The sequence below is a fragment of the Oreochromis niloticus genome, linkage group LG6 (genome assembly GCF_001858045.2).
Source record: "Oreochromis niloticus isolate F11D_XX linkage group LG6, O_niloticus_UMD_NMBU, whole genome shotgun sequence".
Taxonomy (NCBI): Eukaryota; Metazoa; Chordata; class Actinopteri; order Cichliformes; family Cichlidae; genus Oreochromis; species Oreochromis niloticus.
In genome coordinates, this window is record NC_031971.2 from 34,170,093 (window position 1) to 34,183,379 (window position 13,287).

The 13,287-nt window shown below is 38.1% G+C and overlaps 1 protein-coding gene across 1 annotated transcript; it reads right to left on the reverse strand.

Moving 5' to 3' along the window:
• Positions 1 to 3,696: 3,696 nt before the first annotated feature.
• Positions 3,697 to 13,109, reverse strand: odad3 (outer dynein arm docking complex subunit 3). The gene is made up of 14 exons (XM_025908222.1): positions 12,795 to 13,109; positions 12,450 to 12,571; positions 10,927 to 11,004; positions 10,031 to 10,222; positions 9,794 to 9,895; positions 8,726 to 8,851; positions 8,239 to 8,361; positions 7,895 to 7,925; positions 7,781 to 7,836; positions 7,539 to 7,699; positions 6,836 to 6,992; positions 6,554 to 6,703; positions 4,112 to 4,199; positions 3,697 to 4,029 (listed from the first exon to the last, which is right to left on the reverse strand). Exons 1-14 carry the CDS (start codon positions 12,856 to 12,858, stop codon positions 3,896 to 3,898), a joined length of 1,584 nt encoding a protein of 527 aa, XP_025764007.1. The 5' UTR covers positions 12,859 to 13,109; the 3' UTR covers positions 3,697 to 3,895.
• Between the last annotated feature and the right edge of the window lie 178 nt (positions 13,110 to 13,287).

A 13,287-nucleotide genomic window follows, 5' to 3' on the forward strand; every position in this document is an offset into this window, starting at 1 on the left:
TACGTGTGTGTATGTGTGAGTATGTGTGTGTGTTGGAATGGCCTCCGCCTTGTTTGGCTGTACTCTCTGTGATATGTAATTATGTCCCATTTTAATCGTTTCTCACAACAAGTCACAAATTCACTGCCTTCTTTTCCCCTCAGCCATGGATAGAAATATTAGAGATATAAGCACCTCTGCTGCAGATATTTAAATATAAGCATGTCCTTTTTTGTTAAACAGTGCAAATTGTCATGAATTCATTTTGACTGATGAGAGTTAGGTGGTAAAATGCCAAGCCCTTAAATAATTCTTCATACCTAAGAATGTATTATTTTGCATTTGAAAGGCAAGGCAAGCATGCAGTCACACCTAAAGCCTCCACTAACAGCTGAGGCATGTTCAAGAGAAAGCATTTTTGGCAGAAGATGCTGAAGAAATGAGCCTACACTTGTGGCAGTGATTCAAATTCTGCAGCAGAAGGAGCATGCCTGCCTCCTCTCACGTACTGGTTGGTAAAGGCAAAAAGGCAACGATAAAATAGACATACATGTGTAGATTTCAGGAAGCTGAGGAGACAAGCCCCCGTCAGAAATTTAGAGACAAACACATGCATTTGTCCGTTCTTAATAAAATGAAGGAAGCAGAGGAATTATTAAGAAGGAATGGGCAGTGCAGGAATGGGCATCTCTTTTTACTAGAAAATATGAATTCTGTGTTTATAATACAGCGCCTTTTGGTAATAAAGATCCTTAAACACACGCAATGTTGTGATATCAGTCAGCAGCTGTATAGCCTTTCCGCTGCAACCATGCACAGACAGCCAGAGCTGATAGCCATGAAAGAGCCAGAAAGAAAAACAAGGAAGTCTAATACTAGGACATCTTTTCCCTAGAAAGACTAAAAAACAAGTAAGCCACTGTTTGTCAAAGTACTGATGCTACTTCCCTGGCTAAACCTTAAAAACAACAAAGCAGAGATATGCATGATTCCTAATAAATAAATACATAAAGTGCAATTAACATTGACATGAATAGATGCCACCTTTAAGAGGTTACCTTCTCAAATTTTCTAAAAGTAGCCCGATCTGGTGCAGTACTGTCTCCTTATGCTCTGACTCTCTCAAATGGAACCAAGCAAACATAAATGAGGACTGAAGAGCAAATTGTGCATCTGCCTTGATGTATCAAAGCCAATATACAGAAAGAAACCTGGAGCAAAATTAAGCAAAATCAATCCAGAACTGCAGTCTATGTTGAACTGTTACCTGGTGCCTGATTATATGGGTTTTCATTGGCATTAATAAGAACATTCCCACCACATATTGATGCATAAAATATATAAATTTGTGCAGATTCACTTGAATGTGGGAAAGGAAGTGTCTGATGCTTAAAATATCACTTTAGGAGAAAGATTTTGTGTCATATTTTTTGACGGTGGAAGAAAGCACAGCTCCTAAAGAAACAACATGTGTCTGACTAAACAAACAGAACTGTGATCACTGGCCTGACTGGCCAATAGAATAGCAGAATTGACAGGTTCAGACCTGAGTTCCTGTGTTTTTCACAGAGACCAGGGTCACCAAGAGCACATGTAGTAGATGTGAAAGGGTCTGGAGAAGCTGTGGAGAACGTTATGCTGCCTGAACCACCGTTCAGCGCGACCACTTTGGTGGTGCGTCAGTGATGGTTTGGGGAGGCATAACCATAGAGGGACACAGAGACCTCGACAGGCAACAGGTTGAACTTCAGACTATCCAGAAACTCAGTGATGCCTTGGAGGAGAGGTCCAAAAAAACATCCATTACCTCATTAGGAGCATGCCCTGACATTGTCACAAAGGCTTACAGGCACATAAGAACCATTCTGAGTTGTTGCAATGAAATTTTGGGAAAAAGGACTAGCCTGCTGCATCATGTTTTCTCTTAGAATTTCAGTGTCTCTATTTTGTCTTTTTCTCCCTCTCTTTCTTTCATTCTTTCTTTCTTCCTGTCCTCTCCCCCAGTCATGTCTGTCCCATCTGTAACAACTGAAAATAAAATAAAATAAATACATAATTATAATAAAGGTCAATCAAATGGACCAATATGGCAAGGCCATGATGATCCACTTGGCAAAGTAAATCCGCTAGGCATCTTTTCTTCTTCAGACAACAATTCTGATGGCTAAAGATCCAAATGGGACAGGCTAAAAAAAAAAGAAAAAGAAAAAAAAAAGCCATCTGTAAGTTGCTATTTTTAATTTCCACCAAATGACGTGGCATCATTTCATTTGAACATTTCCCAGTCCATATCAGTACAGATATCCATTGTGATTTTTTCCCCCACTGAGATCTAGTGTATTTCTCTATGTTACTGCATATCCTAGTGAACTAAACCAAAGCCCTTCTCCGTCTTCCTTTAATGTTTTTGAACAGTGAATGTAGAATAAAGCACTGTGGGAATGTATGGTTAAAATGTGATTAGTAGCTAAAGTGCTTTTTGTGGTCGGTAAGACCAGAGAAGTGCTATAGAAATTCCAGTACATAACAATAACTTTAGGTATAGGCTAATGTATTATTTCAGATGAACTCAAAGTGCATAAGTCTGTGAAAAAACTCTAAATAAATGTTCTCAGGAGCTTTTATTAGTCCACCCATAACAACAAACAGAGGCTTAGTACTAATTGCATGATTGTGCTGGGATCAAATATGCATTCAGATAGTTAAGCTACGCTCTAAGTCAGATTTATTTTGTTTCCAGTATCACAAAATCCCCTTTATATTATCTTCCAAACTTCATATAAGCTCTAACAGCTTCTATTCCCGCATAAAATATACTGAAATGTAGATAAACTTGGTTTTAGAGAGCAATGGATAAAAAAAGACATGAACAAGCAGTCACAAAACTTGAGCGACACTTAGAAAATGAACACAACCTGAGCCATGCTTGAGACAATGTTTTATCACAGTTGTCCTTATTCTAACCTCTTTTGGAGCACACACATGCATACACACAAAAACCTAATAACTGTGCTCCAGGGATTTGCTCAGAGAGCTCTTGTTCACAGCACAGAGTTGTCTTTCTGGTTGCTTTTGGTACGTCATTCAATCACTGTTGCTGACCTAGCCCTGTGCAAAACACTAAGACATTCACTGTGGTTATTATCTGACATGTTGGTATGGAGATTTATTGTTCAGTCTACTCAACCATATGCTCCCACAAACATACAAGTGGTTGAGAAGAGAAGCAGCAAACACTGTCTGAGATGCCAGCCGTTGCAGAAATAGTTCAGGTGTGTGCACTTCAGGGAGGGTTCCTATTCACATATGTAACTTATAGCAGGACAAAGCAAGACTGATGTAATTCAAGCATGAATAAAGGCTGGATTCGTCACAAGTATAGGCTTACAGTACACCGCAGGCTACTATACATTGGGTTTGTTAGATAAAACTGACAACATTCATTGGTTGTGGATTGGTTTCTATCAACAGGAAAATAACAACACTAACAACTAAGGAGTTGCTAGTTACTGGGTTCTATTCCACACACTATACAGGGAGTTATGGTAAAAAGAATAAAAACTAAAAACAGTATTTTTTCATTGGCTTCCAGGAAGGCTCAGGGTGAAATGTGAGCTCAAAAAGCAGAGGTGGGGTAGAGTGTGTTGGTGCAACAGTGACACCTGACTATTGCCAAAACAAACCCAGTTACACAATAAGTATAGACACGAAGCATCAATTTATGAAAATCATTTAATACTCTTATACTGTTAAAATACATGTTTTCATTTATTGTATACTAAATATCTTTATAGCACCGGCTAAGACACAAAATAACAATTACAGAGGTGAAACAATTGTAGTGGAAAATCTTGGGCACAATCATCCCATTTTATATTTCATGTTTTTGGGAGACATTGAGGATTGTGTTGTCGGATTATAACTTGCCCTTCTTCTTCAACATCTTCATCTTGGTCTTTCTCTTGGAGTTGGAGTCAGTGATTAGCTGAGACTGAAGCTTCAGCGCTTCACGTGTGATGACCTTCGCTTCGTCCTCGTCAGTCTCATTCTCTGCAACAGGAGCGGTGAAGTAAGTAGGGATGTAGACAGTGTGCAGTCATTACTGTTTGTGTGTAAAATGATACCAACTTACTGTCATGGAGGGGGTCATGTGCTTGATCCACAGGTGGTTTGGCTCCGGTGATGTACTCTGACAGTTTTTCTTCACTTCTTATGTACAACTAATAAAGAAACATCAAGTCAGAAATTAAGCTGTATTTTTTAAATACTAAAAATCTCAAATTCCATTAAAAATCTGTGAGTCATAAGCCCTGCTCACATTTAAAGCAATACATTTACTGGCTTGTGCCTTCTTCAGGCTGTAGAGATACAAAGATTGCAACATAACGATTATAGTTTCATTCTCTACAGGTGTGCAACACTAAACACATGCATCCTTTTCTGTTTTTTATATCACCAGGGGGAACAATGAGTACAACATTTCTGTAACTTTGCAAGTCACCTCCCAAAATTATTCAATTGATAAATAAAGGGATACTCCCCTGTAAGATCGCAGCTATCATAGGGTGAAAGGCTGCTAAGGTTGTACCCTGATAAATAAAACATCCAAGTCCACGTTCTTAACAGGTTGCCAATAAATTATGGTATATATAATTATGGTATACAGACAACCAAACTAAGGCATTAAAATAAATTAATCTTTAATCTTTCTTTTTGGAAAAGAAAAAAAAAGAAAAAAGAAGATCACAGAAGATTTTGATACCTCTTGGATGAGGTACATTTGGTGTGTGTTTGTGTGTATGTGCTTTTGTGCATGTGTCTGCATGTTTAACCCCAAAGGCTGTTTTCTTGTATTTGTGTCAGTGTTGATGGTATACTTGCACATAAACCACTACACTGGACACTGACGTGTCACTCCATATACATCAGTTGTCCACCTGGACATGTAAAAAAAAACTCTTTGAAAAAAAGAACATGTTTAAAAAAACAAAGTTCAAAAATCTTTTTTTCATGCCTAAAGATGATCAAAAATACTTAAGAAAAAAATCCTGATTGAGGTTGTCATAATTCATACATGAAAGGGTTAAGTGTGGTGAGCATATCAGCATTCTCAGGTTTGGCCTGTGCTTTGATGCAGTGTTTCCTGCTGCAGAAAACAGATGTTATGTTGATGAAGATGATCTTAATTAATGTTAACAATAATTCAGCTGAGCCTAAGAGCACCGGATCAGTGGCTCAGAGTTTTGGCCTGCAGAAAAACAAAACAAAAATAAATGTTTTTTCTATTTAAAAATATTACTACATTTTAACTAATATAATTTGATATTTTATATTTGTTTAAATCTGCAAAATAGCTTGCTGCAGGTATCACTGTGACAGAAAATGGAATGGCTATCATCAGCTTTCAGCAAGATGCCTAATTTAAACATTGTCTTAGAGTTAAGAGATCATCTGCTTACATACATTTGTACTGTAGTCTGCTTGCACTTGTTGATTTGATGGTTTGATGAAGGACTCCTGCCAGCTTTTTCTCAGTAAATGTTTTAATGATGATTGCAGTAACAAGTGTTGCTGTTTCAATTTTTCAAAAAATTTTTTTGTAATCAAATGATTTGATTTACTCAATGAATCATTACAGCCGTTTTAAATACAGTGAATAACTTAGTTAAAAGCTAATTAAAATTTAACCACCTTATCACATAATACCAGCCACTTGTTTTATATCATCCAATATGATCCTTAACATAGCCCAAGTGTTAGCAGTGGTTACTAGGCTAATGTGTGTGTCTACAACATTAAATTGCAAAAGCTAAGATGAACAGACTGATCTTTGCCACACTTCATATTCTCCTTTAGTAGAGGTACAAAGGACAGCCAAGTAATGTTCAACTGCACCAGCCAGGCAAATAAGGCTGGACTGATTTCCAAATTATCAGCTCAGAGTTGCGTCAGTTACAAAGATCGTACCATTTAAAAATGGACCTGTGACCCATATTATCAATGTCATGGTTGAATGTCAGGCAGACTGTTGCATGTTTCCTGTCATATGCTCTGTATCTCATATTCTCAAAGTGAGAAGGTGCTGTTGAGTGTTCAATCAAGAGCAAACACTTCAGGTGCCTCTAATGGTTACCTTTCCATCCTGATAAGTAAAGCAAAGAAAGCACAGCAGCTTTTACACAGCAGCTTTTACACAGCTTTATGTAAGCTGTGGAAAGCTCAAGCTCAGACAGAGTGTTTAAATTTCAAACTGTGACAGTCTAATTATAGCGTACAAGTTGTCTGACAATGTTGCCAAACATTTTCCTGCTAATAGCTCTGATCGGGTGACTCTCAACTCCTCAAAGACACCTGTTCATAAGTGTTATATTATATACGTATAATGTTCTAACATTCTCTGTTAATAGAGACGCCATGTGCAATGTAATCAATGTTGTGCCCATGCCTTTCCCACTCTGACTACTACATCTTTGCTAGGACTACCTCTGCAAATGTCAGCAATGTTTTCTATATTCCATCCAGCTCAGAACCTGTCTTTAAAATAGCTGTGTTGCTACTGAGGGCTTTGTCTCACCTTGTTTTTTTCCAGCTCCTTCAATATACCAGGCACATCCTTCCCCTGAAGTTCTTTGTGCAGTGACAATAATTTCTTCTCACACTGGGCCATCAGCTCCAGAACAAAGTGATCAGAATCTGGATGCACTTCAGGAACTGTGTCCTCACTCTTGAAGAAGATGAGTTAACAAACATAAACACTTAAAAAACTTTGTGTGCGAGGGGAAAAAAATATTTTAATATTAGGAATAAGTGATAAACTGGCTATTTTAATATTATGACTGGTTAAAATCGTTATTACCAGTGAGATGTGTTGAAGTTTGTTGGCCAGGTGCTCAACTCCAGCTTGGGCAGTGCGGAGAGTCTTCAAGAGCCAATCCAGTCGCTCTTTGGCTGCATCACACTTCTGCTGCTGAGTCTGCAGGTGCTGCTCAGACTCCTGCAGGGCCTGCTGGTCACTAATGAAACAACAGAGAAAGAGCAGAGGCTTTAGAACAATTTTTATACATATACATATAATTTGCCCTCACAGATCTGATGCTGTGATACAGACAGACACTGTGATAGCTGTTGCATTAAAATTTAAATACATTGCTTACCAAATTTATTTTTATGTGCCTCAGTTGCCCTAAATTAACAGTATTTGTAAAAACCAAAATCATATTTTATGCCTGAGTTTTTGTTGTTATCCATGAATATTCAATTTCATGGACAACAATCCGAAAAAAATCAGTAAAGTACATTATTATTTGTGATTAAGATGTCAAATTACTGTTATTTACTTGCATTTCTGGACATAAAAATTATTTTTATGTCCAGTGTGCCGGCTCAAACCTTTGTATAAGTTACACTGAATAAGTTATAAATGATATTTATCTGACTAAATATAATTTTTAGTTTTAAACAAGTTCTTGACAGATTTCTAAAATATTTGTGTTTTCTTGTTTTTATCACAAGAGTAATAATATATTTCAACCATTCTCAAGCAGATGTCTATACTTCACCTAGAGTGTTTAGCCTGTCTAGAATATTTCATCTCCTCAAACTGTTGGCTCAGAAGCTCCTTCTCTTCCTTCAGCTGCAGCAGGACTTTCTCATTCTCCTCCTTCAGTTTCACCAGATGCTGGTGTGTCTCCTCCTGAGAGTTAAAGCACTCCAGTATCTCCTACACAAACACAGAATGGATGAAAAAAAAGAATAACAGCAACTACACTGTGTGTACTAGAATCAGTGGGAACATTTATACCTGTATGTCTGTGACACCTGTGGTCTCGCTGATGCGCCTGAAGGCCTCCTCAAAAGTAGAAATTTTTTTTCAAATCTTCTTCTTCCATCCCGGTGATGATGTGCTGGGCCTCACCGCTTGGTTTTTCTGGCAGAGTTATCTGATCCTGCAGGTATTATTCATTCCAAATGTAAATGACTCTTCTTCCCTTATTTTTATTTTACAAAAGAATAGGGAGGCCTTCACTGTGGATTAGGTTTAGGCTGCTCTGTTTTAGCTTTCCTTCCTTGCGAAAATCTCCAGTTATTTGCAGCGATACATTTATTCCACCACAGATATAATTACGGCTATACATTTCTCGGTAAGTAAAATGTAATACATTTTTATCATTCTCTGTCTTCATTTTGTCTAAAGTCTGAGCCAGTTAACAACACATTCTCAAGCTGTAAATACAATATGCGTCACCCTATGGCTCTCACCCTTATATTGACTTTTTCAGCCTGGGCCTTGCATTCCTTAACCTTTTTCCTGTAACTTGCTATTATACGCGCCCTCTCCTTACAGTCCTTGTAAAGCAGCTCCTCCCGCTTCTGCAACTCATCCTGCAAAGAACAAGAAGAATGGCTGAAAAACTTGTTTCAGTTCACTTAACCTGAATGAAGACAGTGAAACAAACAGAATGTTAGTATGACAGAATCGTATTATTATTACCTATAATATAGACCAGAAGGAGGTGTCTGAGAAAAGTGTGGACAGACATGTTATCCTCAATCATTTCATTTTATCTTCACAAGATAAGATAAGGTAACAAGGCTAGTGTATTGGTGTTTCCGAGTTATACCTCCTAATTTATGATTCCAGCAAATCATCTGACTTATGAGAGCAATAGGGAGTGGATTCTAATTCTTACACTGTATCTGGAAACATGTATGCTCTTAACTCATCACACAGGAGCTTATAGGTCACCTTAGTAGCTTCTATGGAGAGCTGTTGGTCATTGTTCGTGATCTGCAGCCTATTCATCTCCTCTCTTTGCTTCAGGATTTCTGCTTCCAGACAGTCCAACTGGCCCTTGTAAGTGAGACTCTCCTCCTGAGGTGGTGAAGGTGGAAAAGTTAGTGAATATGAAATAAACAGAACCAGAATAAGGGTGTCCATGTGAGAGAAAGGAAGTATTTGGATTACCTGACTGTGATCAAGAAATTAAAACCAAATCAAGACAAAATGTGCACTTACACAATATTAAAAAAGGAAAAAAAAAATATTTTAATCATATATTCCTTACGATTTTCAACAGTCAGGTCCCATTGTTGCTGTTATTTATTGCTAACATTGTATTTAAATTAGGAACTTATCGATTTACATCCTGTAATTACCTTTGTATTTTGTAGTTTTTGATGGGGGTTTTTCAGCAGGTTTAAAAATTCCTGACCTGGATTTAAAATCTCCACCTGTGTGTGTAACAGTGTGTTTTTTTGCACTATAAACAGACAGATCACTTGCTATTTCTGTCAAAGGGGGTTTTGATGGTGTGCCAGCAGTTATATATACCGTACTTGCTCTTACAGTAGTAACAACGTGTGTCTCTAATTAAACCACACAAAAAAAAATGGAAAAGAAACTTTAAATGTAAAGAAATTTGACTGTCGGTTGGAAAACAGGAATCAAGAACTAGTACGTCAATTGAAGAATAAACAGGGACAAGACAGAGTCCCATATAACAGTCAACCAACCGCAGAGTACAGAGAAGATGTACTACTTGCTGCAAAACTGCCAAACAGCAATGAATAATAGACTGTGTACAAAACACTGCTCATGTTCGAGTGCTTCCACTTGCATGCAGACATCTGCTAATGCATAATGGAGAGTTAACAGCTAGTGTGAATAGCAAAATAATCACTACAAATTTACTGATGTTTTAAAAATATCTGAGACAAACCATTATAGGACAATTAACAAATTCTCTAACAAAAATCACATCAAATGAGGATAAGTTTAAGCGTGACAAAACATTTTCTCGCATGCTGGACTTACATGTAAGTGATTTTTGAATTTCAGATAGGTAATCATGATGTTCTTAGCTTCCATGCATTTAAACTGGGTTTTCTCCAGATCGTTCTCCAGAGCCCGCAGTTTCTAAACATAAACACAAATCATTGGTCATCGTGATCTATGATCTGTCATTTGCACAAGTCTGCAAATGAGCACAACAAACAACAAAAAGTAATCCCAAGACAATTAGATTTTTTGGGGGGTCAGAGAGGTAATTACCATGGCATCGTCCATTTTTTTCCAAGTGTGAGCATCAGAGGATACTTTACCGCTGCTGCTCTCTGATTTCAGCCTCTGGTACTCCATCTTCAGTTGATTGAAGCGGCACTGGTAGATCTCATTGGTGTGTTTTAGGGCATTGATACACTTCCTCTTGAACAGCACTCGTTCATTTAGTGTTTCATTGACCTCCTGAAAAACATACAGGTGTTTGTGAGGAATGCAGTACAGTCAGTAAAACATACAATAAAACTATATTTACTGACACTATATACAGTAATGAAAAAGAAAGTTTTCACAGGGTTGTGAAAAACTGTGTACACCGCTTTCTAGTGGAATTAAGAGGATGAATAATCACACACTTGATTGATGATAAATTGATCATCAATAAATGTGGTCACCTATATATAAACAAGTTTTGTCAGTTTGCTGGTCCAGCAATCATCCTAGCAGTAGATGCAAATTAATTCTGAGGTCACGCTGTGCATTGGTCAGAAAATAGCAAAAAGATATTAACCTAATTCTGCTAAAGGATTCAAGGATTCTTTGTTGTCATTCGCATCACATGTTTACATGAGGTGGAACGAAATTCACGCACACAGTCCCAGAGTGAAAGAAACATAACGAAGAAACAGAATAAAAAGAAACAGAATAACAAGTAATAGGTAGTACAAATAAATAGAGTGCAACAACCTGAGTACCAGTATGGAGTATAGCTAGAGCAGCAAACGGGCATGATGTAAAGGTGGTTCTACAAGCTACTGAATCATGTATTGTACTTAGTTTATAGAAATCAATAGAGTGCTGTGAAAACTTTCTTCTATTTAATATATAATAGGAATTCCCATCTTATTGCACTTTATTTTTTCATGATGTGTACACTGACTTCCTCTCACCTTCACTGTGCTGTTGCAGAAGGCCTTCCCCTCCATATCTCTTTTTTGAAAGGCCACTTTGATTATATGTTCATCACGCTAAGAGGAAAGACATGACAATGACTGAAACACATTTGATCTGGATGACTCCATGTGTGGAGTGTAAAGCATTTTTTATCTCTTGTCTCTGTGTCTTTTATTTTGATTAGTTTTAATTTAGGCAGCACGGTGGTTAGCACTGTTGCCGCACAGCAAGAAGGTCCTGAGTTCAATTCCACCATCAGGCCAGGGTCTTTCTGTGTGGAGTTTGCATGTTCTCCCCGTGTTTGCGTGGGTTCCCTCCGGGTACTCCGGCTTCCTCCCACCGTCCAAAGACATGCAGCTTGTGGGGATAGGTTAATTGGATAATCGAAATTGTCACTAGGTGTGAATGTGCGAGTGAATGTGAGTGTGAATGGTTGTCTGTCCCTGTGTGTTGGCCCTGCGACAGACTGGCGACCTGTCCAGGGTGTACCCCGCCTCTCGCCCTATGACAGCTGGGATAGGCTCCAGCGCCCCCGCGACCCTGAAAAGGATAAGCGGAAGCGGATGGATGGATTGTTTTAATTTATTAAAACACTGCACTTCAGGACACTTTTTTCTAATGTTTGACTTTTACCCAGTAGAAATGATTTTTTTGAAAGTGCCGATTAACCTGTATTTTGCTGCCAAAGCCATGCCCAAGTGCAAGTCACCACTAGCTATACAGACTTGACATAAATTACCTGAAAGAAAAGCAAATGAAGCAAAAATAAACACTAAAAAACCACTTATAATTAGTTGTGGTGTGTGTGAGTTTCCTAATTTTCCTAATGTCAGGTGTTGCTCAAAAGAGATGTACCAATCTATGGACACATCCCTGTTGAAAGCCAAGGATAAATACCTGATGGAATAGCAGATGAATAATAGTTACCAAAACTGTTAACAGTCACTGGGATAGAAAAATGATTTTAAGACTACGAGAGCATAAGAATAAACATCATTGTCTTTTTATCCTTATTGTCCTTATTTCAGGAAAGTTGCATTAAGTTGGGAATTAGGAGACAGATACCCTCTCTACTTTTAAGTCTAGGGTTAAAACTTTCCTTCTTGATAAAGTTTATAGTTAGGTCTGGATTAGGTGACCCTGAACCCTCCCTCAGTTACCCTGCAATAGGCTTAGAGTGTGTCTTCTTTACTTACCTCCCCTCACTATCAAGTGGCTGTGGCAGAACCACAACCCCTCCTTTAGCCTGGCTCTGCTGGAGGTTTCTTCTGAGGTTTCTTGTTAGAGTTTTTTCTATATTATTTTAGGGTCGTTAGTTTGCAATATAAAGTGCCTTGAGGCAACTGTTTTCGTGATGTGTTGCTATATAAATAAAACTAAATTGAAATAAAATGTGCCTAACCTTGATCTATAACCTTTATTATTTCAGTAAGTTGGATTTATCCAAATTTGAGACTACTTCCCCACAATTAAAAACATGTTCCGTGTTTATTTGTTGTGATCTGGTCGCCTTACTTACAGCCTTAGTTTCTGCCAGCTGTTTACGCAGGTTCTTGTTCTCCTGCCTCAGCTGACGGATGAACTCCTTTTGCTTCCTGGTGATGGCCTCAGTCCTCTCATAACATGCTGTTCTTTCGCCCTCTAGTGGACAAATATAATAATGCATGGAAATATGCGACCCGTAACTTTATACTTAACAACCCGCTTATTTTATTCGACTTAATTGTATGAATTATAAGCCATTAAGCATTCATGTATATTCATTTACGCTAAATATGGCAGTTAGCTGGCTGATTCCAGCTAACCCCTGCCCACTAGCATGAAATTAAATCAAGGCACCCTGCTGCATTTCAAACAAACATACCAAGAAGTTTGATTTTACGCTGAAGCTCCACTTTCTGATCAGATATGCTGCCGCTGACCGCCATTTTTGTGAGTTAGCACAGAGAAATTATCCCGTATTTCGTTTTAGCTTGAGCTAACCGCAAAATTCCGGTATGTTTTACGTGCACATGTTGCCTAGCAACATGTACATTGGGAATCCATCCTACCTGACAAACCATCCTACCCGTTGTTTCTGCGCATGCGCACAACACGAAATTAAGTGGCGACCCATCCTACCTTTGTGAATATTAGCTAGAAAAATACTCTGACGGCTAAAATTAAGTGCCAAACCATCCTACCTTTGTGAATGTCACCTACAAGCATACTTTAACAGCTAACATTAAATGGCAAATCATCCTACTTTTTTAAATCTGAGCTAGAAGCATACTTTAATAGCTAAAATTCAGTGGCGAACCATCCTACCTTTGTGAATATGAACTAGAAGCATACTTTAACAGCTAAAGTTCAGTGGC

Coding starts and splice junctions, on each gene's coding strand:
- odad3 (XM_025908222.1), bottom strand. CDS start 12,858: ATGGCGGTCAGCGGCAGCATATCTGATCAGAAAGTGGAGCTTCAGCGT. Junction 8,362..8,725: donor TCTCCATAGAAGCTACTAAG/GTGACCTATAAG, acceptor TGTTCTTTGCAG/GATGAGTTGCAGAAGCGGGA. Junction 4,030..4,111: donor ACATGACCCCCTCCATGACA/GTAAGTTGGTAT, acceptor CTCCTGTTGCAG/AGAATGAGACTGACGAGGAC.